This window comes from Anopheles stephensi, chromosome 3, assembly GCF_013141755.1.
Source record: "Anopheles stephensi strain Indian chromosome 3, UCI_ANSTEP_V1.0, whole genome shotgun sequence".
NCBI lineage: Eukaryota > Metazoa > Arthropoda > Insecta > Diptera > Culicidae > Anopheles > Anopheles stephensi.
The window spans coordinates 27082022-27108182 of record NC_050203.1 but is presented as its reverse complement, the minus strand read 5'-3'; the positions used below and the strand labels follow the sequence as shown (position 1 = coordinate 27108182).

The 26161-nt window shown below is 42.5% G+C and overlaps 5 protein-coding genes across 7 annotated transcripts; 3 read left to right on the top strand and 2 right to left on the bottom strand.

Annotated features, from left to right (window-relative positions):
* Positions 1-474: 474 nt before the first annotated feature.
* On the bottom strand, positions 475-2253 carry LOC118511510. Of its 2 annotated transcripts, none has more exons than XM_036054685.1 (2): positions 2176-2253; positions 475-1368 (listed from the first exon to the last, which is right to left on the bottom strand). In XM_036054685.1, exon 2 carries the CDS (start codon positions 1326-1328, stop codon positions 492-494), a length of 837 nt encoding a protein of 278 aa, XP_035910578.1. In that variant the 5' UTR covers positions 1329-1368; positions 2176-2253; the 3' UTR covers positions 475-491. The 2 variants fall into 2 exon arrangements, with proteins under 2 accessions (XP_035910578.1, XP_035910577.1); XM_036054684.1 differs by having other exon boundaries at positions 475-1616; positions 1943-2228.
* Positions 2254-4214: 1961 nt separating this feature from the next.
* On the top strand, positions 4215-4865 carry LOC118511509. Its single transcript, XM_036054683.1, has 2 exons — positions 4215-4245; positions 4336-4865. The coding sequence occupies exon 2, from the start codon at positions 4362-4364 to the stop codon at positions 4731-4733; it is 372 nt and encodes a 123-aa protein (XP_035910576.1). The 5' UTR covers positions 4215-4245; positions 4336-4361; the 3' UTR covers positions 4734-4865.
* Positions 4866-8868: 4003 nt separating this feature from the next.
* LOC118511508 lies at positions 8869-9901 on the top strand. Of its 2 annotated transcripts, XM_036054682.1 has the most exons (3): positions 8869-8921; positions 9051-9529; positions 9632-9901. In XM_036054682.1, exons 1-3 carry the CDS (start codon positions 8917-8919, stop codon positions 9784-9786), a joined length of 639 nt encoding a protein of 212 aa, XP_035910575.1. In that variant the 5' UTR covers positions 8869-8916; the 3' UTR covers positions 9787-9901. The 2 variants fall into 2 exon arrangements, with proteins under 2 accessions (XP_035910575.1, XP_035910574.1); XM_036054681.1 differs by having other exon boundaries at positions 9051-9901.
* A 6388-nt stretch (positions 9902-16289) lies between these two features.
* On the bottom strand, positions 16290-18387 carry LOC118511507 (flocculation protein FLO11-like). Its single transcript, XM_036054680.1, has 2 exons — positions 18252-18387; positions 16290-18167 (listed from the first exon to the last, which is right to left on the bottom strand). Exons 1-2 carry the CDS (start codon positions 18252-18254, stop codon positions 16464-16466), a joined length of 1707 nt encoding a protein of 568 aa, XP_035910573.1. The 5' UTR covers positions 18255-18387; the 3' UTR covers positions 16290-16463.
* Positions 18388-18489: 102 nt separating this feature from the next.
* On the top strand, positions 18490-19199 carry LOC118511506. The gene is made up of 2 exons (XM_036054679.1): positions 18490-18653; positions 18755-19199. The coding sequence occupies exon 2, from the start codon at positions 18762-18764 to the stop codon at positions 19170-19172; it is 411 nt and encodes a 136-aa protein (XP_035910572.1). The 5' UTR covers positions 18490-18653; positions 18755-18761; the 3' UTR covers positions 19173-19199.
* The last annotated feature ends 6962 nt before the right edge of the window (positions 19200-26161 follow it).

Genomic DNA, 26161 nt, shown 5'->3' with positions numbered 1-26161 from the left:
CCCATTGCTGCATAATTAAGCCTCGAAACACACGCATCGAGGAAACAGCGCCGTACATCCTCATTCACGGTCAGCCCTGGTCGGAACAGCTGTCCACAATAAACTGCTGGCCCCGAACGTTCGCGCGTGCGTCCTTCACAAAAGAAAGAAGTGAAACTCGTCCTCATGGAAATGGTTTAGAAGCAGCGATTAGTGCGCTTGTGAAGGTGATTACAAAATTAAATTAACACTCAACCCCTAATCATTGTCATACATACTCACATACAAACCACTCGCTCACGTGCATTCGCATCATCGCGAGCAGACATCCGATCGGTAGCGCAAACATCGCTTGACGAACCACGAAAAATGCATACATTACCTGGTTGCGTGAGACACCCTTTAGACTATCTAAACAGATGTCGCGTTATCAACACGCGTAAGGTCACACACACACACACGAATTCGGATAAAAAGTAAAAGCGAAACACACACTCGGCAGGGAGGATGGGCTACTTGTTTAATATTTCAACCTTTGTGTTTCGCAACCGATCGGCCCGTGCCTTGATAAGCTCGTGGCGTGCCAGTTCCTCCTCCAGGTGGGCGATATTGCGCTTCTGCTGCTGGTTAAAGCTCTTGTACGCCTCGACCAGCCCAATGTACGTGCTCATTAGTGTGCGCAGCTCCTTGGGCTTCAGGTTCACCATCACGTCCGAGCGGAGGATCGCACCGAAGGTGGGCAGGGCCGGTGGTAACGGTAAGGGATGAAGCTTCTGAAGGACGGATACAGGGGTGTGGCATGGAGCGGCGGAGGTCGCCTGAATTCGTTGCCGCTCATCCGGTCCTTCGGCCATTGATCCGGTAGGGCGTTTCTTCTCTTGGCTAGTGATGCTGAGGGTTGAAGGTTGCGGGAGCATGGAATTGTTGGAGAATGTCGTAGAGCTTGTGTCACCTTTCTTTTCGGTTGGATTCGACCCGGGAGTCACGGGCGTGCTGGGAACGGTATCCGTAACAGGTGTGCTTGGATGAAGCTTTTCGGTGGGAGTATTGGATGGTGAGTGAGTCACTGCCAGAGTTGACACTGACAATCCCGAGACGGTACGCTCGGACACTTGCTGTGATACACTGGACGTCGAGGTTAAGGTCGACGGCTGTACCGTGGTGGATGACGCTACTCTATCTTTAACGTTCACGGTAACCTTGTCGGGGGTGTTTTCCTGCTCGAACACGGTATGCACACCGGGTCCGTACTGTAGAAGATAGGACACTTTTTCTATGCCCTCACAACATCCAGGACGTATTAGGGCGAACACAAGATACAGCAGTGAAATTGACACGTCACACTTCATTTTATACCGCAGCTCCTGCTTCACAACTGCTGAGCTCCTCCTTAGCGGAAGATTTACAATCTCTTTTATTGAGCAAAACCACACCACAAACTTACCTGCACCACGTCCGCATCAGTTCTGGTAAGTGGGACAGGATCGGGACCCATTCCAAGGCTCCTTCAGAGTGCTCGTATTTCGTAAGGAGCGATGCGGTAGAATGTTCTCTTTCCTTTCTGTTGCAACTTCTGAACTGCAATTTTTTTTCCTCACTTGCTTTGGGCAATTTCGTTTTTTCGTCTCAAACTGGATCTGGACGTGAAAAGTAAAGGGAATGCCAATCTTCGAATATTCTTTGGGGTAGAATTTCGCAACCAGAATAGAACGCAGCTCGCAGTATTTGAAGACACTGAGCACGGAGTGCATTAAACTGCTGTGAGAACAGTGCGAACCTACTGTAAATCTATCTACCAGCATTTGCAAATTGGTGCTTATCACTCATTAAGGTAACGAGCAGAACATAAAACTTTACTTCCCGTACGCTTCAGATTGGCTAAGAACGCATTAATATTCCCCGTGCGGTACAACAAACTCTTCGGAACGGTTTTCGCCGAATCAACCTATCATCCGTAACTCACCTTTAACCGAATTAACCCGAAAGGAGAACAAATTCCGCTAGAACGCCAAACACTAAGAACTCGCTCGGACGGGGCAGAACAGTGCAGGGGAAGCCGAAAAAATAAATGAACCGATGTTCTTATTTGAACGCTACGATCAGTACTTCGAAGAACCTGTCCCAGAGCACATCACGCCCGGCAATGCCATCGTGTACGAGTTGTGTCGGTTGGCCACTATTTGCCAGACTGCTCACCATCGCCGTCTGTATCGCTTTGGTGGAGTCGAAACAGTTTCGCATTCGGGACGAACGTCCCGACTACAAGCTGCTGGTGGGAACCGTTGACGCGCGACTGAGCGACCAGATACTGGACTTTGCACACTTCGTACGACAGCTGGAACTGCTGCACAAGCTGGTGATGTGGCAAAGCTACGAGAGGCAGTATTACGAAAATGCACTGGGTTGGTGGTAGAGGATAGGACGGCATACAGCGGCTGTTAGCGAATAAAGGAGTACAAATATTTATTTTAAACAAACGTGATTGCTTGTGTGTAGTGTTTTGAGGTTGAAATTTTAGTGAGAAATATCACACTTTTATCTAAATAAGATATCTAAATTAATAAGGTGTAAATATTCAAAGCGTTATTACATTAAGTTATTGACATTTACTTTCTTCCCTAAATCTTACAATGTTCGTTGTCTAGGGTGATTTGGGCTATAAATTTTCTTCCTAATATTCTGTCGATCCTTTGCTCTGTTGTATGCTATGATTGGGATGTCTTATCCAAACGAGCTTGTCTGAACTGATGAACAGCAGCATCCATTTCATTTATCACGCTGGCCCAGTCCGGTAGAACTTGTTCCGATGCTGCGTTAACCAATTTGATCGTTCTTGATGCTAACATCCTCATACAAATATCTTTATAGTGATGAGCTTCTTCTCGAAATTCCAAACGCTTTTAAGATACCTATGTGTCCCAGGGCAGTAACAACAGAAAAATATCCAGATTCTCATCCAAACACGAGTTGAGTCGAGAAACAGAACAGTGAAATCAAAAATATGCCATAAACTAAACAACCACAGCTTACCATCCTCTCAAGAAAGAACGAGAACGATCTTCATAAGCAGATTCCGATTCCGATTAGCAAAAATGAAGCGAATCTGTTTGCAATTCCGTTGACCCAAAATATCGCGCATCGTCACAGCAGGGATTCTTTTCCGTTTTGCTAATAGTTGTTTACGGTCTGGTTTTTTGTTGCTTCTAACCTCACATACCGTTCAAAGCTTATGGCCAAATGTATTGATCTCGTTTGGTGCAGCAAAACATCATGGATTGAGATGTGCCTGGTGCGGGTTGCAGGTGCGTTTGCATGAGTCTAGACATCATATGAATGAGTGGAAAACAGCTTGTGAACGTTCATTCAACGTTTCCAAAGCATTCTACGTTACTTTGCGTCAATGTAGTCCGGTTTTGACCGCGATAAAGTCCCACTTGAAAGACTTCGTTTAGTTAAAAACTAATAAACTCCAGTGTAAAGTTTGTTTGAAAATGTAGTTTTACTTTAACAAATAGGACAAAATAAGATAAACCTGGAGGAAGCTCGGTTATAGATATGATAACTGCGCCGGGATTCACACGGCACGACTGGAGTTCAAATCCCATCCAGACCGTTCACCTGTAGTGACGACTGACTATCTAACTACGTGGTATCATTAAGACTATTAAGCTAGAAACGGCAGGCATGGCCTAAGACATCGTTTGGTCAAGAAGAGATAGAGAGAGAGAAGATAAACCTTGATATTAAAGTCATTGTAATTTATTCTAAATATTTTTTTTTTTGTTCATAAAGAACGGCCTGGCCGTATTGCTTATTCTAAATATTAATTTATATTCTAAATATTAATTTATAAACTTTATTAATATTATATAATTATATTAATATTAATATTATTATAAATATTAATTATAAATATAATATTAATATTAATATTAATTTATAAACATTCTACACTTTTTAACTACCATTATTACTATCAAACTTGTAGGAAACTTTTAGAACTTTCAAGTTAATAAAACTGAAAAAAAATTGGAAAACATGTTTCCTGTCCTGTAGAACAAGAACATTTAACAATCTGCCAACTCTTGCGAAAAAAAAAAGCTTGCAGGAGAAAGTCAGAACCACCAAAATCTGATTGGTGAAAGTACAACGGAACGGATTCGTAGGAGGAGTAAACGCTCGACGCACCCGAAAGAAAAGTTCATATAAAGGTGCTTTTCTTCGCATGCGGAAGGGTTATTGAATCGTACCGACTGTTCCAGTGAGGTGAGTGTTAAGGTGAACCTCCGTTCAACCAACGGCCTTATTTTAATGTTTAATTTTGTTCTACATGGTTCCTGTCATCTCTCACGCAAGATAACACAAACTACACCTTTATCACAATGTCGTGCAAGAACATCGTCTTTCTCGCTGTCTGCTCGGTGCTGGTGGTGATTGCTGCAGCGACGGTACCGAACGAATCGAGCGTGGAATCCAACTCGGGAGCGGCTAGCAAATCCTACTTCGGATACCATCCGCAACCGAAGGACTCGTACAAGAAGCTGGTGGAGGATGTGGACGAATTTGCACGCAAATGCCATGAGCAGTTTGTTGCGCTCGCGGACAAGATTGATGCGCTGCACAAGAAATTGTACTACCGAAAGGATAAGGAGCACGGTGGCCATTATTACACCGATGTGGAACAGATGCAGAAGCTGCTCAGCCAGCAGAAGGCTGCCCTCGATGCGCTGCGCAGCGATCGGCCCAGCGCTTAGGGGCGGGAATCGGTGTGAAACAACAGAAACGGATGTGACTCGCTTTAAATTAACAGAGATTTTACGGTTAGGATGTTATCGGTTGTTAGGAGAAAACAGAACAAAACTCAAAAATAAATTTATTTAAAATGCATGTTGTGGTGTAATCGCTTTTTTCTGTGTTTAACTGCATATCACACACGAGAATGATGAATGGTACAAAAATTTACATTTATATTGACATTTAATTCTCCTTCAGTTATCCAGCTATCGTTACATGACTACATAACAAGATTTTTAACGCATCATTTTAACATATTATTTTTTAAACGCAGTAGAACAATACTAAACCATATGCTTAAGCGTTGTACCGTAGTAAGGGAATAAATAAATAAATAAGACACACACATTCAAAAACCTGACAGTGCCTGAATGTTGATCTTCTCTTGAAACGACGGGGCGTCAAAATTACCACTGAGCAATGTATTTAAAAATATGCACTGTACCGTCACTCTTCTACGTTCGAGCGATTTCAGTCCAAATAATAGACATCTAGTATGATATGACTGAAACAGAGAGACACGGAACCATGAAAGATAATAAAATATTATACGTGTAACCTTACGCTGAATGGATTAAATCATGTTAATTTCTTATTGTTGCGAAGAAGTCCATACGATATTTGCAAAATCCTGGCATCCTGGGCAAATTCTCTATGTACAGGAGTTCTGCAAGGCAGTATCGTAGGCCCTATTTTTGTTGTCTTATTTATTAACGACGTTTTAATTTAATCTATCTCAGATTGCGACAAGCTGTTATTTGCAGACGATTTAAAGATAATATTATCACTTTCTGACCCTGTGTATCGCCAAAGACTTCAAATCTGTTTAACTCAATTCAACGCGTTTTGTCAAAGTGATTTCATGCGTGTTAACATTCCACTAATTTACAGTAATAAAGTTTCCAAGAAAAAGAGCTATGAAAGAATTTTATTCCAAAATAGCTGATTTCTCTATACCCTGTCCAAGGGTAGTTCGAGACCTAGGCGTCTTCTTAGGCAGCAGACTCACACTAACAGACCGTACCGTAGGCTGGGGGCGTCCCGGTTGTAGATGCGACTGCGACGCTGGTATCCATACGGTAGGACCAGAGTTCAAATCTCTTCTGAGCCGTACCCGTCTCATAGTGAGGACTGACTATCCAACTATGCGATATCAATAAGTCTAGTAAGCCAAAAATGGCAAGTATGCCCTAAGAGTTCGTTAGGCCAAGAAGAAGAAGAGGAAGTAAAGCGTGGAGCATATCGAAAGAAAAAATGTTATTAGGTTAGGTTAGATTATTATGTATAGTTTCACTAGGCATGCTTACCATCAGTATTTCATTAAATTAATAAAAATTTGATATTTTTTCTTCCAATAAGACTATCATGTCAACGTCTCGTGTCTGCTCTAACAACTCTTTTTTATTGCTGAAAAAAGTTTGGTTTAGCAATAAAACAAAACAAAAGATTTATTCAAAACTGTACAACAACAAATATTTCTAAAATATTTACGACTGGAGCTCCCTGGACGCTGCTCTTAGTATTGACGAGGCAGTAGCCAAGTTTACGTCTGTGATTTTGTCTTTCCTCTCCCAGTGTTGTCCCTTTCGTACCCCTCCTCCAAATCCCTTGTGGTCAGATAGACACCTTCGTTCACTTAAGGCGGATCTTAAGCGTGCGCTTCGTGCGTATCGGATGCACCGCTCCACTTTTCACCTGCGTGTCTTCAAATACGCAGCATCTGCTCATCGCAGTTATAACAGGATCCGCCTTCGTACCCATAACGCGCGCATTCAATCCCATCTTTATACAAATCCTAGGTCATTCTGGAGATACGCCAATAGACAACGTGGATCCTCCGGTATTCCAACAAATATGTCTTTGGGCGATTGCTCTGCTTCCTCCCCGTTGGAAATATCTAATTTGTTTGCGCGTCACTTCGAGGGTCTTTTTGTTGATCCGACCCACTCTACCGCGTCTCTTGTGGCCGGGCTCTCGAGTGTTCCTCGGGACTATATTAACGCTCACTCGGTGCATATCGACGAACAGATGGTGCTCACTGCACTTTGTCAGCTTAAGCGCTCCTTATCTCCTGGTCCTGACGGCATCCCTTCTTCCGCACTCATTGACGCTAGAGAGGTGATTGCTCCTGTGTTGATTCGCCTATTCTCTAGGTCGGTTGATACGGGAGTTTTTCCCTCTCTTTGGAGATCAGCTTGGCTGATCCCAGTCTTTAAGAAAGGTTGCCGGACGTCCCCCTTAAATTATCGAGGCATCTCCATCCTCTGTGCAGCGTCCAAAGTCCTCGAGTCTGTAATCTACTCTTCTATCCTTCCTATTGTTTCCCCGTTAATCCCATCCTCCCAGCACGGTTTCGTGCCGAGACGCTCTACCCTGTCGAACCTTATGTCGTTGATGATCGATCTGTTTCCGCACACAGCCGCTGGTAGGCAGGTTGACGTCATTTACACAGATTTCAAAGCTGCGTTCGACTGTTTGTCGCATCAATTGCTTATGGCAAAGCTCGAGCGAATGGGTTTCGGTGGAGCCCTTCTTCTCTGGCTCTGTTCCTTTTTGAAGGACCGGTCGTATAGGGTAAGGGTCGATGGGGCTCTGTCGGACCCGTTCATCAGCAAATCTGGGGTTCCTCAGGGTAGTGTCTTGAGTCCTTTATTGTTTTCACTCTTCATCGCCGATTGCATTCAATCGCTTCCCCCTAACGGTTGTTTGTTGTATGCCGACGATGTCAAGTTTTATCTTCCTGTGTCTTCGTCCCGCGACTCCCGCTCCCTCCAATCCCACATAGATGCTTTCGCTGGCTGGTGCATATCCAACGGGCTCGTTCTTTGTGTCTCGAAGTGCTGTGTAATTTCGTTTGGTCGCTCTTCTTCCAAACATATACACCAGTATCGGCTCTACGACTCAACACTTCCGCGAGTTTCCTTGGTCAGGGACCTTGGGGTGTGGCTGGACGACAAATTGTCCTTCGAGCCGCATCTCAACTCGGTCCTTGAGCGGGCTAGCAAGGTGTTGGGTCTAATCGCTCGTATGTCCACTGATATTCGAGACCCGTTATGCCTGAGAGCGCTGTATTGTTGCTGGGTGCGTCCCATCCTGGAGTACGCCAGTGTTGTATGGTCCCCCGCTGGTGTCACCGCTATGAACAGGTTGGAGAGGGTGCAGAGGAAATTCACGCGGATAGCCGCTAGACGTTTACTGAACGACCCCAGCACAACCTTACCTTCTTATTCGGAGCGGTGCCAGCTACTGGGTTTGGTTAAGCTGGAAGATCGTCATGGTCATGCTCGCAAGTTATTTATTGCCAACATCCTACTTTCCAACATTGACTCCCCCGCCCTTCTGGCAGCTATCCCTTTATATGTCCCCTCCCATCGCTTACGCGTACGTCCTCCCCTACTTATCCCTTTTTGTCGTACGCGGTTTTCCCACAGCGATCCATGGATGCGCGCGTTACTAGCATTCAATTCGGTTGGTGATCTGTTTGACCACAATATCTCCATTAATTGTTTCCGCTCCCGTCTTTTGTCTTCTTTATCCTAAAATCTGTTTTTCTTTTCCTCACTAGCCATCTCTGTCTGCTCCCTATATCCTCCTTGTGTGTCATGTATGTTTAGTTATAAGATAAATTGACTTTGTAAAGCCCTTGAGGCAAACAATTTGAAAAAAAAAAAAAAAAAAAAAAAAAAAAAAAAAAAAAAAAAAAAAAATCAGTTCTTTGTCATTATTCAGAATTTCCCTATGTTTTTATAATGAAGCTTTAATATTTTTTTGATTATTATAAAATCAATTAAATTATCATCTTTTTTACATTCATATAATATCAGTTTTATTGAATTATTCCAATAGAATAAAACAAATCTCTCAAAAAATTCACGTTCAACCTCAAGCTCACGTTCCCATCCAAAAAAAGAGACAGTTTCACATCAGCAGCGCGCACTGCTCATTTTATCATCCCGATTGGTGAAAGTACAGGATCACCTTTCTCCCGAGGAAAAAAAAGGAAAATTCACCCCGGTGGGAGGAGCTAGAACATTCTCCTGGAAGAAATTTACTGCAGATCGAATGCAAGTCCATATAAAAACGAATGCACCTGGGTACGGTACGCTTATTGCTTTAGTACAACTCTCTGTCACCACAGAGTGCATGAGGTGAGATCCGATCGCATCAGCTGTAATAATATTTGTTCGATATTATTCTTAATTTCAAAATTTTCTTTAAGTTGTTTTAGCTTATTGAACTCTATTCTAACGCTTTGAATCTCCCCACTATTGTTCTAGTGTTGCGATGGCTTTGTCAGGAAAGTTGCTTATTCCGGTGATCGGCGTGGTGCTGCTGTGTGGAGTAGTGTTTGCGGGCGAGCTCAACTATGACGACATCAATACGTTGCCAACGGAGGAGAAGCGTCGTATCATCCGGGAGCTGCTGCGGGCTCAGCGAGACATTCGCGGTGCCCTGCTCAAGATTCACTACAGCCTGAATGGGGAAGAGTTCGATGCGGACGGTAAGGAGGACCCATACTGGCAGGGATGCTGGGATAAGGAGTTGGCCGGCTACAGGCAATCGATCGAGGCGAAGGTAAACGCGCTGAGCAGTGGTCTGGAGCAGGCACACCAGCTGATGGATGAGATCAATGAGCGGGTGAAGCCGCACTGGTACGGACATCACAAGCCGGGCTATGGTGGTTCGTATGGTGAGTATGGCCCACCAGGCTACGGTCCAGGATACGGTCCGGACTATGAAGGCGGCTACAGACCAGGTAAGCCCACGTTCCCGGAGACTACCAGCTACCGACCGACCACGGAATCGTACAACCCCGGCGGTGATGATGATGATTATTACGCGCGGAATCGTCCCGTAGGTGGCAACCGACGATATGGTCGCGAGCTGGACGTGTCCAAGCAGACGGAAGCCGAAGCGACACAGGCCGAGGTGAAGGCAGAGAAAGCGGTTGATCCGATCGAGGAAAGCGCAGTCATCGATGCACTAGAGCAGCTGTCCGAGGCGAAACAGTAGGGAACACGAATCTTGCGATACACAACCGAAAACAAGCTAGGATTATTTATTAGGAAACACTTTGGAATCATTCACACAAAAAACACTGTTTACAATAAATCAAACTTAAAATGAAGTCATCTGTCTATTTAACATTGGATTAAGCGTGGGAGTCTTGGGAGGGATCTTTGCTCGAGTGCAGATCTTCGTTTGCTTTCATTAATCTGGCTAGCAGCTCTTCCAATGCTTCGTAATGTCCTGGTGGAACTTCGGTTGAGGGTCTCATCGTCGTTTGCCGTTTGCTGGGGCCCCGGGTCGTTGTTTCACCCTGGAACGCACTCCAAAGTCCGGTCAGTGTGTCAATGGCTGGATGTATGATGATCAGCTGCTTCGTACCGAGTTGTGCTGCATCGTTAATCGATGCGGAAGATGTCACCAGTTGTAGCAACACACAGTAGAAAATGACTTTCAACAGCTCCATGACTGTCTGGTTCAGCTGGTTTCGATGGCTCAGAATATGCGGTGCGACTGAAGCACCAAAGTGCGCAATGCGGCTGAACTTTCGCTCTTTCAACGAACACTCTTTCAACTTTCACCCGAGAAGGTTTTAGTTTATTATTTTTAATTGCATTAACGACTGCAATCTTTAGCTCGAAAGAGAGTTTCTTTCCTATCCGAGTTTAGTACATGCAGTGAGAGAGAAATAACTTCTCAGTGAGTATGTTTTGGGCGATGTATGATTCATTGGTTTGCCTTGTTCCTGAAGGTAATTTATGTTAAAAGCATGCGATAATGATAGCATTTTATCGATAACATCCGTCATGAGAGTATCACCATGGACTAGACTTGTTGCATCACAGACCTTAACCGTTGGTATTTAAATGTTCATCGATAAAATGGATTGATTTGGCTCTAAATTAGCGTATCGTGCTATAAAAACAAACTTATCAATAGTTTGTTAAATACAGTTAAAGTCTACAGACAGATTCAGACTGAGACACTGTTAATCCCACTCGTTTAAGACGAAAAAGATGTAAAGGCTCGATCGTAAAATCGCTCGCTCGCCTATTTTGTACAAAGCGAATAGGAACACGTTCATTAATATAAGTCGTCGGCGTTGCGACTCTTATATTCATGATAAGAGTTGTGTCGCTCGGTAAATTTCCATTGATCAGGGACGTAAATGTTGTTTAATTTCTTGCTATTTTCAAGTCTCAATGTCTTCTCAATTTGTATGCAGATTCGAATGACAATTAAGGTGAATGAATTAGGTTAAAAAGCACATGTTTGATATCTATCGTTTGTCAGATATAGATTCAAAAACAAATAACAATAAATAAGCCATTTGTTAGTCGTTAGTCGGTTTTCGAGACGATAGCTGCGTGGGGCTTTCACAAGGTAGAATCCAGGAAGAACTTGGGAATCGTTCCTTTGTACGCTGTCCTGCCTAACAATTGAAGAGAATATTCATGGCAAGAAAGGCAGAAATTTCTAGAAGGTAGCTCCAAAAGGTGAGAAATCAATAAGCCAATACAGGGCCGAGAGTGTTCGTCAGATCATTATGCTTAATTGGAAGAGCACGAAAGAAAATATCCTCCTGATTATTATTTTTTTAAATCGTTTTCTTCGATGAAGAAAAGCGTCAAGATTCAGCAAGATCAATGAACGGAGAAATCTTTATCAGCTCAGTATTTGAAAGACACACTGAGATCTTCGATACAAACTTTGAGTAAAGCTTTGACAGTCACATCCTTCACTAGCAATTTGTACATCTTATTATGTATTAAAGCCTTCTTTTGGTTCTCTATACCTTGATTGAGAAACCATCTAAACAATTCTCAAATTTGTAGAATAAAAATATCAAACTTTCAGCCCTCGAGGACTTTCAATTCGATCTGCAAAGAAATAGTGGCATAAAATGAGTGGGATATTATTAGATTCGATATGCGAAAAAGCTGGTCCCGTCCTCCGGCCCGGAGACTCTTCGAGGTAGCAGAGCCTAGGAAGAAGACGAAGACGACCAACAAAATCAACAACCAAATCTCTGTTCTTGTATCCTCCAGTACTACAAAATCAACATGAAAAGATCAGAAGACTCTCCCTACCTCAAAACGACAGCTCGTGGAGGTTTCGTATTCGTTAGAATATTTTGCTAGCTAGACAAACCTACGTAGTCTTACGCACAAGCATAGGTCTTTGCAAATAAATCTACAAAAATCATCAAAAATAATTAAACACCTAGTCTAGCCTTTATTTAGTCTCGAAACCGCTATAAAATCATAAATCAACTATAACTTCCGCAGACGCACGCTGTGTGATGAAGCCATCTTAGATGACGACATAAACCAGAGGCAAGATCGGTTCTTGTCTACACTGAATTTGAACAATGCAATACAATTCGTGACCGCTTCCGGGGTTGAACAGCACGTCGTATATATGTCTGGGATCCGATCTCCTCAAATGGATGAAGATGGTGAAACTCGGCGTCGTACGTCAAACAAATATAAGCAGACAAATAAATCAGTTTAAAAACAATTGCACTTGTTTACCATTTCGTAAGGCCATATTTATATTTTAATGTAAAACGATTTTTTTTATTCATAAAGAACGACCTGGCCGTATTGCTATTGTAAAACGATTGTACTTTACACTTTAGAAAAACGCGTTCGAAAATATAGCCAAGACTTCTACGAGTTTCAGTCGTTTAATTGCTTCTGTTCTTAACGGTTCGAAATCTTAAGTGTTAAAAATTTAAAGGATGCAGACTTTCAGATCAAAATATATTCCAAAAAATGTGCAATTAATTTAAAATTATTCTTACCTTTTTTGTAGATCTTTATTATTTTTTTTTTTGTTTTTTAGAAAAATTTTGAAAGCATATATGGTTTCCATAAACTTTTTAGTAAGCACTAGATTTTCGGTTTATGGAGAATAAAAAGTGCTTTAGCTGGAGGTACTTAATTTTCGTGTTAAGCCAACTAGAAAATATAGATCACAGAACATATGTGAGGTGGCTTTCTTCACACGGCAGGACCGGGGTTTAAATCCCATTCGGACCGCCTCCCCGTACGCAGTACACTACTTTGCTCCGGGTAAATCAAATCAGAGAAATGGCACGCCCGAGACCCCACGAGGTTGTAGTGCCAAAGAAGAAGAAGAAGAAGAACATACGCATTAGGGGCAACCCGGTGGTAGTTGTGACAGAGGCGCCAGTCTTCACACGGCAGGACTTGAGTTCAAATTTCATCTGGGCCGTTCCCCCATAGCGAGAACTGACTATCCTAATAGCGAGCCAAAAATGGTAGGCATATGACCTTAAGATGTCGTTCTTCTTCTTCTTCTTCCATGGCACTACAACCTCGAGAGGTCTCGGCCTGCCATTTCTGGATTCTATGACTTGATTTTACCCGTAGCAAAGTAGTCAGCTCTACGTACGGGAGGCGGTCTGGATGGGATTTGAACCCCGGTCCTGCCGTGTCACCTCGGCCACCGGACCGCCCCTAAGATGTCGTTAGGCCAATTAAAAAGAAGTAGAACATATGCAAATATATACTACAAGCTAATATACCTGAATCTGACCCTTAATTTGAATTCTAGTGCGTTATATGAGTCAATGTTTTTAGTTACCGGGCTTTTAGAATAATTTTGCTGTGGTTCTTAAATCTCTTTGCTGATGCTGACTGACTTTTAACATTCTCACTGGTTCTAAGAAATTTATGCTGTTTCGAATATACGGGGCGTCAATGTGTATGTGTATTTTTAGGTGAATAATGTGTGCCTTCTTCGCTGTTCTAGTATAACTACACAATATATCATTCCTTCTTGAAAAGTGAAAGAATTTTTTTTGTGGGCGTGTTGAACGGTTGTTCCATTTTACTATTTTATACTCCGACCATTAGATAACCATTAGAGTCATGGGAGTGAAAACCATTTTATACTAAAACATTTCGGTCCTTTCCTCGCTGTTGGCTACGCACGTAGCTGATCCTTGTGCTGCTGCGTACTCGAAGCGTCAGCTGTCAACCGATCGACTGTAGACGTTTAATATTGTCAACCGGACGCACTGATAAACAAATAAAAAATCATACAGCGCTTCTTTAAATTTTCTTCCCAAACGCGGCCCAAATTAAGAGAAATCATTAAGACGAAATTGGTTTCATTAGTACAATAAAACGAGCGTAGCTTATTGCTCCAACACTTTCCCACAAAATAATCTTTCATACAGCGAAGCACATCATATTGTCTAGCTCTTTTAATAAAAATAATTAATCATGCTTTTCATTACATAGGACGGTTTGGGCCAAAATATTTTTTTTCAATAAGATTTGGTTTCCAAGCGCTTACACACAACGGGTTTTTATGCAATAGTTTATTTCCTTCAGAGGTTCAATATTTTTCACAAACCTTTCAAGTGTACTTTTCTAACTTCTTTATTGCTATCAACACCACAGCGCAATAAGTAAGTAATGTTGATGACTTTTTAAAAAGGCACGATAAAGATTCTCACCTCATTCTTTCACCTCCCTGGGGGGTGGGAAAGAATCAAATTTCGAAAGGCGCATACAACACCGCGTTAACGGTGCTCGATTATTACGCTTGCTATTATTCTTATCGTCAGCAGTTTGCGAATGGGATTTCTTTCACCATCATCATTTAGTGCAGGTGAGTGGACGCGGCATTAGTTGCAATTTATTGCATTTAATTAGCTTCTGATTTTTTTTTTTCTTCCACGCTTTGTTTACCATCAACCTTCTCTTTTCGGTGTCTTCTGTGAACAGCAGACGGGCGTCAGAGAATGTCGTGGTTATGCTGGGAAGAATTCGATATGTTCATGGTGTCCGGTTCGTGTTTTTTCTCTCTTTCTCTCTCTTTTGATTCCTACCTACCGCATCCTGTCAGTTCGTATGCACCGAATCACCGAAATGCAGCTTTTTTTGCTTCTGCCAAAAAATAACGACAGAAAGCCCTTCACTTTGACCCACATTTCCACGGGGGATGACTTTCAACTGGGGTAGGAAGAATGTAGCAATGAATTGCATTCCCGTTCTGGTGATGATGCGAAAAACAAAGCCCCCCCCCCCCCAAAAAAAAGGTCTCCAAAAATCAAACCGGCCTTCTTAACACGATCGACTGCGGTTTTGAACTTGACCATGTGAATGCACGTGCGCACGGTAAATCCCTTGTAAGGTTTTGGTGAACCACCATCGTCGTGTAAGTGAAAGGTCCGGCGAACGGTAAAATTTGCGCCACGATAAGTGTACGGTAATGTTGCACCGAAAACCAGCTGATTGCCAACAGGGATGAAAACAAGATCGCTTCAAGATCCCCACGGCATGGTTGATCGTTCGCCGTTCTCAACAGTGTTCTTGCCGCAATGCTTCAAGCACAAAAACAAAACATATCACGGATGAACACAGGAAACATTCATTACGATAATTTGATGCATTTCCATTCTCCTTTTTGGCAAAACGATTCCTGCTCCCTTCACACCTCATTGGCCAGTGCTTTTGATGAGCCGGTTTTTCAATCTTTGCACTGCTGGCTTAATGTGAAGGGGATGTGGCGGCGTTCTTGTCGTCAGGACGAATTTGCTGGCAAAGTGAAAGGTGCCCCAACAAACGACAAAAAAAAGCGCATCGATTCGATCGGATTCCAAGGGATGCGGGATCAGGTTTTTGCTTTAATTTTTGGCGATCCAAAAAGGAGAAGGGCACATAACGGGGCATTCTCGAGCGCAATTGTTTCAACCCCCTCGCTCGACGTTCTGATGTTTTTGTTTTTTTTTCCTGCAACTCCTTTTATTTATCATTTATTTGCCCATCACGGGTAATGACAATTGATCAACACAATAAAGGCGGGGGAAAAAACCCCGGATGATCGTACGAATTTTGAAAGGGGGAAGAGATTTCCTTTCTAAAATATGTAGAACGCGCGCACTGCCTCGTCCAGAATCGCTAATTAACGTTCGCGTACATGTCAAACGGGATTGTGACCCGGTAATGCTGGCTGCCACGAAAAAGGGAATGGACTGGACTTATTTTTGATTGCTTTATTCTGAAGACCAAATACCCACGAATGGGAGAAATAAGGCCTCCCTGCGAGCTTTTCGAACTGCTGCGTGTTTAATGTGATTAAAACAAGAAAGAACTGCCTTTTGTTGATGAGAACATGCTTTGAAGGCTTTAATTTAATGGCGAAAAGAGTTCAACATTAAATGGCGATCATATTTACCGTTTTTGGCATTGCAATTAATTAACTAAGTCATACGAAAACACTGTCATCCGATCGAAATTCCCGTTGCAATTGGAATGCTCTCTATGTATTTTTGCCGTTTTATTTTCTTTCTTTGGCAATACAACCAGGCCGTCTCTTATGAATTAAAAAAAATATATTTCTTTGTACGTCCATCTTGTATTATTATGTTTTATTTCAAATATGTTTGCCTACCTTTTTGTTTTAAATACTTTCAAATTGATTCTTATTTTCTTTCTTTTGTTTCATTTTTTTTTAAATATATCTTTTAGTTACTTCAATGTTTTTACTTTATTTCTATTAAAGTAGTTTTATATGCTTATCCTCGTGACCCGCTCGTGTTATTGTACCTGATTGCATTCAGTTTTCATTTGTTAATATTATATTTGTATACTGTTTAAAAAAAAGCAAATTTACTCTTAAAATGTAAAGAATTTCTCATTCCCTCATAGCTCTGGCACACCCTTGCGCGAAGATCGTTGCTGTCGCTGCAGTCGCTTCTTCGTTTCCTGCGCCTTACGCACGAACGAAAAATCGTACCCATCCCAACCGTTGCGAGTGACACCGGGCGACGGTTTCGCGGTGGTCGGAATCGAATAGGTCACCGGTTTCGCACCGAACGAGAACAAACTCTCGATCGACTGTGGTGTCACCGGTTCTCGGGCTACGGTCGTCGCTGGCGTAAATAACCTGACAGGAGGAGCCTTGGTTGTTCGGAGCTGAGCCGGAGGCTCATTACGATAAGTGTTACGACGTTCCAGGAAGGAAGGAACCCTGTCAGCTTGATACGCTGGTACTTTGGGAACAGGCGCTGGTGGCGTTGGTTTCGGCTTTTCCGGAATGAATGAAAAAATCTTTTCCTGTGGTACAACTCGCGATGGAATACGTTCCTCAGCTAATGGATACGGTGCGAGCTTCGGTGGTGCAGGAACGGGGCTAGGCGGAAGCTCGACTGGTTTCCGTTGTGCAGCTCCTCCGAAACGGTACTGTCCCCCGATCGCTGGAATCGGACTTCCGTAGAATGGTCTATAGTCCGATGAAGCCGATCGCTGATTACTACCGATCTCACCGGTTGGTTCTTGAGGCCATCGACGAAGAGCGGGTGAAAACTCTGGTTCCATCGATTCTTCCCGCGAGTCGATGCGCTCTTCCCATCTATTTTTCGTACGATATGGAACTTCCTTCCAGCGATTCTGTGGTACGGCTTTCCGAGAATCGTTTCCACTCTTTCGGCGATGGTTGAGTTGAGTTGGCGGAGAACCCATTTCTTCCAGCTGTTCCTCGCTCGGTGGATACATGAAGTAGTGTATGTAGTTGTAGTACTTATTGCCGTAGATCTGTGTGTGGGAGCTTCCTGAGCTCTGAGGTACTGGTTCGGCTGGTAATGCTCCATCGGAAGAGGACTTCGAATGGGTTTGCTTCTGAATTGAATCCTCGACTCGTCTTGTACTGGATGGTGCTGTTGTAGTAGATGTAGTTACTGTTGTTGACTTAGCCGTGGTAGTAGTGACTTCTTCTGAAGAGACCGTAGGATTAGTAACTTCTGGTACAGTTGACTTCTGTTTGATCGCTTCGGTTGAAGTATCATGCTGGACGTTGGTACTGTTGGAACAATCCGATACATCGTACAGTACGATCGGTACCTGCGAAGTTCGATCGTTGTATCTTCGCACCAGCTCTTCGTACGTTTGGGATAGGTTTGCCGACTGATTGCGCAGCATGCTGATCTCATCGTTAACCTTTGCTACTAGCTGCTGGAATTCATTCAAGCTTATCTGACGCTTTGCCGAAGGTTTAGTCGTTGTTGCGCTGGAGGTTGTGCTGATGATGCTTCTGCTGGTTGAGGTACTAGAAATGGGGTTCGCTCTGGCCAAGATGGGCGGTGTGGATGGACTAGAACTGGAGATGGCTTGTGACGAGGTGGTTCGAGCGGTAGTACTGCTAGAGAAAGTTGTGCTGGGTGTGGTTGAAGTGGTTGAAGTGGTGGAAATGGTGGATGTAGTGGGTGTAGTGACTGTAGTGGTGGAGGTGGTGGTGGTGAGGTTGTGACTTTCTACCAAGGAAGTTGTCCCTACATTCTCCTCGATTGCGATCGCACCTACGAAGCTCCCCAAGGCAATCCAAAGCACCAGCTGTTTTGCTGATAGAATCTTTCGATAGCAAAGTAGGTTAATGACAAGTTAGTATATTGCACTATAATATAACCTTTTTAAATCCCCAAAAGCCCTACTTACCATGACTTTCCTGGACAATGGTTTGTTCTGCACAAAACCACCAATCGTTCTGTACGAATATACACTCGGCGATAGAATGAACGCGCAACCGGTCGTAGTAGCACCGTTGCGTGTGATCGGTGCAAAAAGTGAGAGGCACCTCGGTTCCGTGGCTGACGCACATCCAATTAATGGAAAACTTCTAAGAGAATGCAGTCGAGATGTCGGTTCAAAAACAAAACAAGGAAAAGAAAACTGGACCACGAACGGTGGTCGGCCAAAGCCAAACCCGAGAGGGGAGAAAGCATTGCCAAACTTCGGGAGCCGCAGCGGCCAGTGTCGAGTGCATAAAGCTGGTGAGCGTGTTCCAAACTTCTTTCATTCTACTTTCATCCGATCGCAGAAGTGTACGGACCCATCACGGTAAGCACCGTTCGTGCCAACAGCCAACCATCTCTGTTCTGTTGTTCTGTTGCTAACATCTCTTTTTCTATCGCTCTGACTTTGCCCTTTCCCCGTGACAGCTTTAGAATGAAGTCAATCGCTTTACTTTGCACGCTGGTGCTGTTTGCCATCGCTAAGGATGCGTTCGCCGTTGAACCGATCGGCAAGCTGCGCCCGGCCGAACGATTGATGGATAATCTGGACATCCTGCAGGAGGATAGCAGTTTCGATCCGATGGCACCGGTTTCGCAGCATTCCGAGCTGTTCGAGATTGCGAAGCGTTTGGCCCAAAAGAAGGAGACAGCGGTGGAGGGCCGGGAAGCGTACAGTGGTTACCATCCAGGCGGCGAGATGAATAATCTGGACCGGCTCGAGTACTACACGAAACAGTTTTTGGATCTGGCGGTTGATGTATCGTACTCGTCCGTCTATCTGCTGAGCAACTACACGCGCTTCGTCCATAATGCTAACAACAAGTTCATCATCGTCTTTGAATAAAATAATATACCTGACCGTTAATGCTAAACTCAACATCGGCGTTGTATTCCAGTTCATTTAAAGCAAACAGAAAGAAAGTTGATAATAGATGTAATAGTTTATTGGACATCGAAACAAACATGTTGTGCTAGAAAGAATCATTTTATTAAAGTAATATACTTAAGGAATTCATTGAAAACAGGTAAAAACTTGAGAAAATGGTTAGTGTAGAAGTACTCCAAGTTGAGTGTTGGTATTTTTTTTAACTCCTTTATTTTTTAATGGCTTCCTAGAATAAAGCTTTGAGCGTTTATGAATGGTTGCAGTCATAATAATCATATAATAATATTTAAAGGAATTCTATCAAGAAAGAACCCATTTTGAGAAATTACCATTTTTTTTAAACTAAAACGAGAAAGTTTCTTTTTCTCTCACATAAGATTTTTACTTGGTTCTGTTATATTTTACAAAAATTAAGTTTCAAAAGTGTTAGTAGTTTAAATGTATTTTATAAGATAATTAAATTAATTATGTATTTTATAAGATATTTAAAACCAATGTGATTTAAATTCCAAAGCATGCAAGAAGAAAATGTATAAATAAATTCTAGCTTAAAATAAATAAAAAAGATACATAAATCAAAGAGTTAAAAATGAAAACTCTGTCCTAAGCTATGACTTATGATTGCTGCTAGAGTTTTTGTATGCTCATCTTTAGCCCGTGTAGCTTGATAATATATTGATAATAGGTTGATACTATATTATAATAGTATGGAAAATATATCACATTAAAACTTGTTTTATTTACTTGTTTGTTTTGGAACTAAATTATTCTAAGTTTTTGTTAAGTATATTTGATATGAATCTTGAATTATTGATATGAATCTATTAATTTGATATAATATGAAAATGTCCATCCATCGATAATATGGTTTTATAAAAGCTCTAGCAGAAAGCAAAGATTTACAAGGAATTTCTGTTTATGCAGCATTTTATGTTCTTTTATAATTATAATTTAATCTTTTGTTTACATATAATTGTTTGTCAATAATTCAATTCAGTTAATAAAACTATTTATCTATATTCTTAAATAATCACAGAACAGAACAAAATAGTTGAAGTACGATTTAACATCGTTTTGAGAACACACAAAAATGAGGAACTTTGTACAACAACCTAAACCCAGCCTACCATACACAGATCTTTCGATGACCACTTTTACCCGAGACCTCTCTATTTAACAATATACCAACAAGCACCAACTCATCAGTCCCAATCGTACGCTTCCACCAATCAGACCAAACTCTCCTGGAAAAACGGCGGAGAAGCCCAGAACTCAACCCACTGGCACATATAAAGGCACATCACCAGCGTTTAAACCATACCATTCGTCCCCCGAATCAACCGAGACGAAGTTCGGCAACGTACCGTTCCCGGTGAAAAAACGACGCAACTGCCACCAACACCACGATGCTCAAGTCCACCACATCCCTGACCGTGCTCGCGCTGGCACTGGTAGCGTTCGTCGGCATCGAACAAGTATCGTCCGGCTACGTTCTCAGCGGACCGAGGCGGGTCAAAGACTTCCCGAAAGGTGTCCTGCAGCTGAACGCCGTCGTCAACTACCCCAATTCGCCGCCCCCACCCGCCACCGTCGAGGAGAAGCTGGACTATCTGGAGCTGGTGTTGGCCGAGCTGGAAGCCCAACTGCCACGCAAGTCGCTGTTCCGCTGGCTGTTCCTGGACCGTACCCGTCTATCGTCGGGCTTCGAGAAGGAGTTCCGATTTTCGTACGATTCCTATCCTTACCTGCAACACAAGTACTGATATCTTGCCCCTTCGCTGCGAACGAATTAATTAATGAATAAATAAACAACAAAAAGCAACCAAACAAAACCAAACGTGTTACTGAGTATGTCTTAAGCGAAAAGGATAGAAATTGATCATCCCCACTCTTGTACGTGTCGTTCGGGCTTTCTCCTGCTCGCCGGTGAAAGGTGCGCAACTGTGCACGACTGTCACTTGGGAGAATTTCCCTCCAAAAGCATCCCAAACCGAAGGTTTCATGCACGATCATTTCACCTACCAAGAGCATAAGTTCTCGAGCCTTCCCACCATCAAGACGTTCCGAAATCAACGATGCGTTCCTACATCACCGTTCTGTGCGTGGCCATCGGTGTCCTCGCCATCAGCACACCTTCCCATGCGGGACGTATCCCGGAAGCGATCGACAATCGGCTGGCCGAGTTGAACAAATGGTTCGAGGCGCGCATTCCCATCTACGAGAAGGCAAACTATCTGCTAAAAAGGCTCGGCACCGAGGTAGCGAAGCTGTCCGACATGCACAACGGTATCGAATTCTACTACCAAGGATTCTCGGACCTGCAGTACTACGGACCGACGGGCGAATCGTTCGACGGCACGCCGTCCTTGCGAATCGTAAAGGTGGTTGGCGATGGGGTGGATCTTAAGCCGGTCGAGGAGGTGGTGAAGAAGGCGCTGGAGAAACGGAACGTGAAGAACATTCTACATCTGGCACCGGAAATTAAGGATGCGTTCAAGAGCATTATGGAAAAGAAGGCTTAGTGCAAGATGGTACCGGCTGCTGAATAATGTTTGGAAATAAACTTAAATTGCTAGATTAAGTCAAAATGGAATGATGCGTTGTGCGTTTGGTTGGGATTTGCATTGGAAAGAAAGAGCTGGTAGGAGGAATTATTTATTTTCCTACTATAATGGAGACTGCAAAAATTCTTAAACATGCCTGAATTCTTCTTCAATTGTCTTTAATCGTATTTAGCTGTATAAAATGTAACACCACCAGTGATATAGATCTGAAAATTAAAATATTTTCAAAGCAATTGCGTGTTTTCGGTAATTATTATCATTTAATGTTCACTTCTTTTCTCAATCTTGGGAACCCTTGGTCAGTCTTATCTGTAATGCTCTCCCACACTTCTCCTGAATCCTGTCTTGAATACTATTTTAGTCTTCTCTTGCAATATCTTTATGTTAGATTATATTAGTTTTTTTCAATATTATTTATATTTTACAACTTGGAGCTGAATCCTAATTGAACAGTTTTTTTCAACAAGCTCTAAATCAAATTACTGTGTTTATAAATTGTAGAGCCATTTCAATAATTTATACAAACTGTCATTATTTTTTTTTAAATATAAGTTTCAAGAGTTCACTTATTCTCATATAGATATAGGTCATCAAAATCAAATATCAACATCAACATCAACATCAACAAAAAAAAATGGAAAAAATTCGATTTGTTTAAATAATTTGTTGATACTAAAAGAAGGTATCTGAGACAAAAAAACCAAAAAGAAACAAACAAAAATAAAATCAGAAAAAAAAACTTTATAAGATTTGTAAGAAAGCGAAGCAAAATAAAAAATATAATAAATCAAATATAAATCAGAAAATAGTTGAAAAAAAACAATAGATTTATTTACAAGAACAAAAAAATAGTGGTATGACAATGTTTCTCTGTTTGTGCATTCTATTTGAACATTCTCATTCTTGTATGATCAATCTCATTCTCAAAAAAGATGATTAATGAGAAAATTTAGTCATTTTGTTTCATTTAAGGTATTTACAGTATTATTGAGGTTTTATTCTTTGTGTTTAAATTAAATTCCTTTTTATGTTCTATTTTTCTGTCAAACTTTTTTGTTTTATAATTTTTTTTTACAAATACGCTTTGCTCAATCCAACCGATATCTCTCCCCAACAAGCACTTCATGTAAACATCTCTTCCATTGCTCTCCAAGAACTTCGCCCCGAACGCATGAGAGCCTTTCACTTTGCACCGTCGTCGGCTTACCGGCTTGACGATTCGCAACAAAAGCAGAATCTACACCCGAAATGCGCTTTAGTTCACCAAAGGCGCTCAAGGAAGAGAGAAAGCATCGTCGCACCGCAGCCGTTGGAAGAAACGCATTTTCAAGCCGCCGTCCAGAAATCACCGAACCCGCAACCCAACGCACCATGAAGTTCAGCGTCGTGTCAGTGAGTGTGCTGCTGGTGTTGTCACTGTGCAACCTGAGTGCGGCCTTCCAGCGGCCCATCATCGACGACCGGATGGACAAGATAGTGGAAAAGTTTGCCAACTTTAAGGACATCGTGAATCTGAACCTGTTCCTATACGATCTGCTCGGCATGGTGTCTGAAGTGACGCCCAGCTACGGTACGGTGCACTACTTCCACAATCAGCAGCCGGACATTATCGAACCCATCTCGGTGGATACGACCGAGACGGAAGAGGAGGAGACGGAACCGTCCGAGGAATAGGGAAGGGCTGGAATGTACGAACTTTAACTTATAGGAAATAAACGTTACAAGCAATGAAATACTACAAAAAATGTATTCTTTGTGTATGAGTTTTATTATGAAGAGGTTTAGAATAATGTCAAGCGAAAAGAAATAAATGATTGGTCTTAAAATTATGCAACCGATTTATTGAAGTCTTAATTTGAATTTTTGGATAGAACACTAAATCTAGGGTCTATATCGTACGAATATGTTTTTTTTTATTATTCTTTGATCAGAGTTATAATTTTTTCGAAATATTTTTAATTCGAATTGGCTCGTATAATAGTAGTTTTTTAAACAAAGAATGACATTTTTTTTATTCTTTCCTATTAAATACTTGGCTTTGATGCTTTGAATGTTTAATTCATTCTACTAGTTTTTCATAGTAATTTGATTCTCTCTTTACCTTTTGATTTGATTTTTTTATCATCCTCTTGATTTACTTATTTCGGTACTTATTTTTATTATTTAATTTTTTTATATAAATTTCCAATGATTTTTGTACTCGTACGCTAACTCCTATTCTTTTTCTAATAAAATCTATGAGTTCCAAACGCTTTCAACTTCGTGCCCAAAGTTCTTAGCCGAAAATCTTCCCAAGTACGATATCTTCAACTGCAGCAAATCCCGACTCTTCAAACCGGCAAAGAGAGTGTTCGGTGAAGTGGTCCTTATAAGCGGCCATTTGATGCAGTTTCATTTCATTCTGTTCCGATCCGCTCACTCGATCGTGTCCCAAGCATCCCAACGATGAATTCCCGCCTGTGCGTCGTGCTGTTCGTGAGCGTGGCTATTGTCACGGTGAAAGGTCTACCGGGCGCAGCCGACAGTCTGTGGTCGAAGGTGGGCTCATCCTCCCTCCAGTCGACTCCCGTCCGGCACCTGTTTGCCAATCAACAGCATGCGAGAAGTTTCCCCGACGTGCCCGTGCCCGTCGTGAAGGAAGAAACCAAGCCGTCGAAGGTGAAGGGCCCGACACCCATCGTGCCGGCCGACGAACCGAAGGTAAAGCAGCTGCACGAAGCATTTGCGGCCAAGCAGAAAAAGCAGCCCGAAGTGTACGTCAAAACCCGATCGGACAAAACGGAATCGGGCGAACCGCGCATTCCCATCTTCGCCAAGCTGATCCTGGGCGATCCCGCCAACCCGAAGTTGGCCACGGTTGAGAGCCTGCGCAAGATCGATTGGCGCAGTGTGCAGAGCTTTCTGGAGCTGCCGAACAAAAAAACTATGCCGTTGGTCGACGAGTTGCTGCAGAAGACGGAGGAACTGTTGCGATTGTTCCAGGAGCTGCAGCTCGAGTCGAACGGGTTCGTCGAGGACATAGAGCAGCACAACGAGAACGCCCTGAAGGAATACATTGGCTATTATAACTAAAATGTATAACGTGCATGTAAAAGAGTAAAAAACTGATAAAAAATAAAAGCGAAAAACAAATGCATTTCCAAACTGAATTTGAACCCATTTGTGCTGAAGATATTTGACTCCTCCCGAATTTTTTCAATATTTGCAATAATCCTCTCGAAGAGAATGCTTCTCTTTTTGATGCTGGTTTTATGATTTTTCTTTTGCATGTTTTTCTTATCTCCCTCTCTTTTGCACGTCACCTTTCTTTCTCGTTCAGAACGTTAACTTTCGCGTCACTTGCACGTACCACCGAACGACACCCAAAAATCTTTCGGTGAAAGTACCGGTCAGCTGGTTGGTGAACGCAACAAAATCAAGCCTCCCGACGGAACAGACCATCATTCTGCAAGCACCCGTTACAAGATGCAGTTCAAGCTTTACACATTCGCCGTCATCGTCCTGCTCGGACTGTGGGCCGTTCCAGCACCGGCCGAGGTGGTGATCCAGCACGTCGATGTACCGAACCGTATCGCCTGGCTGCCGGAAGGAACCGATCTGGTGCTACGGTTTCTAATCGACACGTCGACGAAAATGATTGCCCACTACGGACTGGCACTCGAGCGCGTTAAGCATCTGCGTGCAACGGTGCAAAGCTATCCGCCGGCGTACTCGAGCATCGATATGTTCTACGACAACGACATCCAGCAGCCCATCGATAAGGACAAGCCGAAACCGGAGGCCGGGTCCGGGTACGAGAAGGATGTGTTCCAGAGTGCGCTGAAGACGGTGCAACAGTTTGCCGGGAAGCGTATCCCGTCGTTTGGAAAGCATTGAAGTTTGGACTGATTAAAATACCGTGAACAAATAAATTACTTTATAAATGAATATAACTTTATGGTTTTTTACTCAAGTATTTTAAACATATCACATGCTAAAGCTTAAATTTGTGGTTTTATGGTTATACCATTTAGTCGAGAACCTTTGAAGAATTGGCAAATAAAACATTCGGTTCTCTAGTAGTATACGTACTTCAGCTAACACGTTTCGGAATTGCAACCAGTTTTATTTGGAGTCCTCGTATACTTTATGAATTTAAGATGTTCGGAATTTCTCCCCATTTCTTCACATTTATTCGTACGAGATGCTCTCAACATCTGTTATATTTATTCTCTCAAGTTACTCTATATCCTCTTAGGCTTCGGTTAGTTTCTAATGGTTTGGGAATAATGCAGTTAGCTCTATTATTCGAATCCTTATTCCCATGTGTCGATCATCAACTATTCTCTGCAACCTTAAGTTTTAAATCGTGGTTAATTGATGTGATTCATTCCTGTGCTAACA

Excerpts from the sequence above, each read along its gene's own strand:
- LOC118511506 (XM_036054679.1), top strand. The coding sequence starts at position 18,762 with ATGAAGTCAATCGCTTTACTTTGCACGCTGGTGCTGTTTGCCATCGCT.
- LOC118511509 (XM_036054683.1), top strand. The coding sequence starts at position 4,362 with ATGTCGTGCAAGAACATCGTCTTTCTCGCTGTCTGCTCGGTGCTGGTG.
- LOC118511510 (XM_036054685.1), bottom strand. The coding sequence starts at position 1,328 with ATGAAGTGTGACGTGTCAATTTCACTGCTGTATCTTGTGTTCGCCCTA.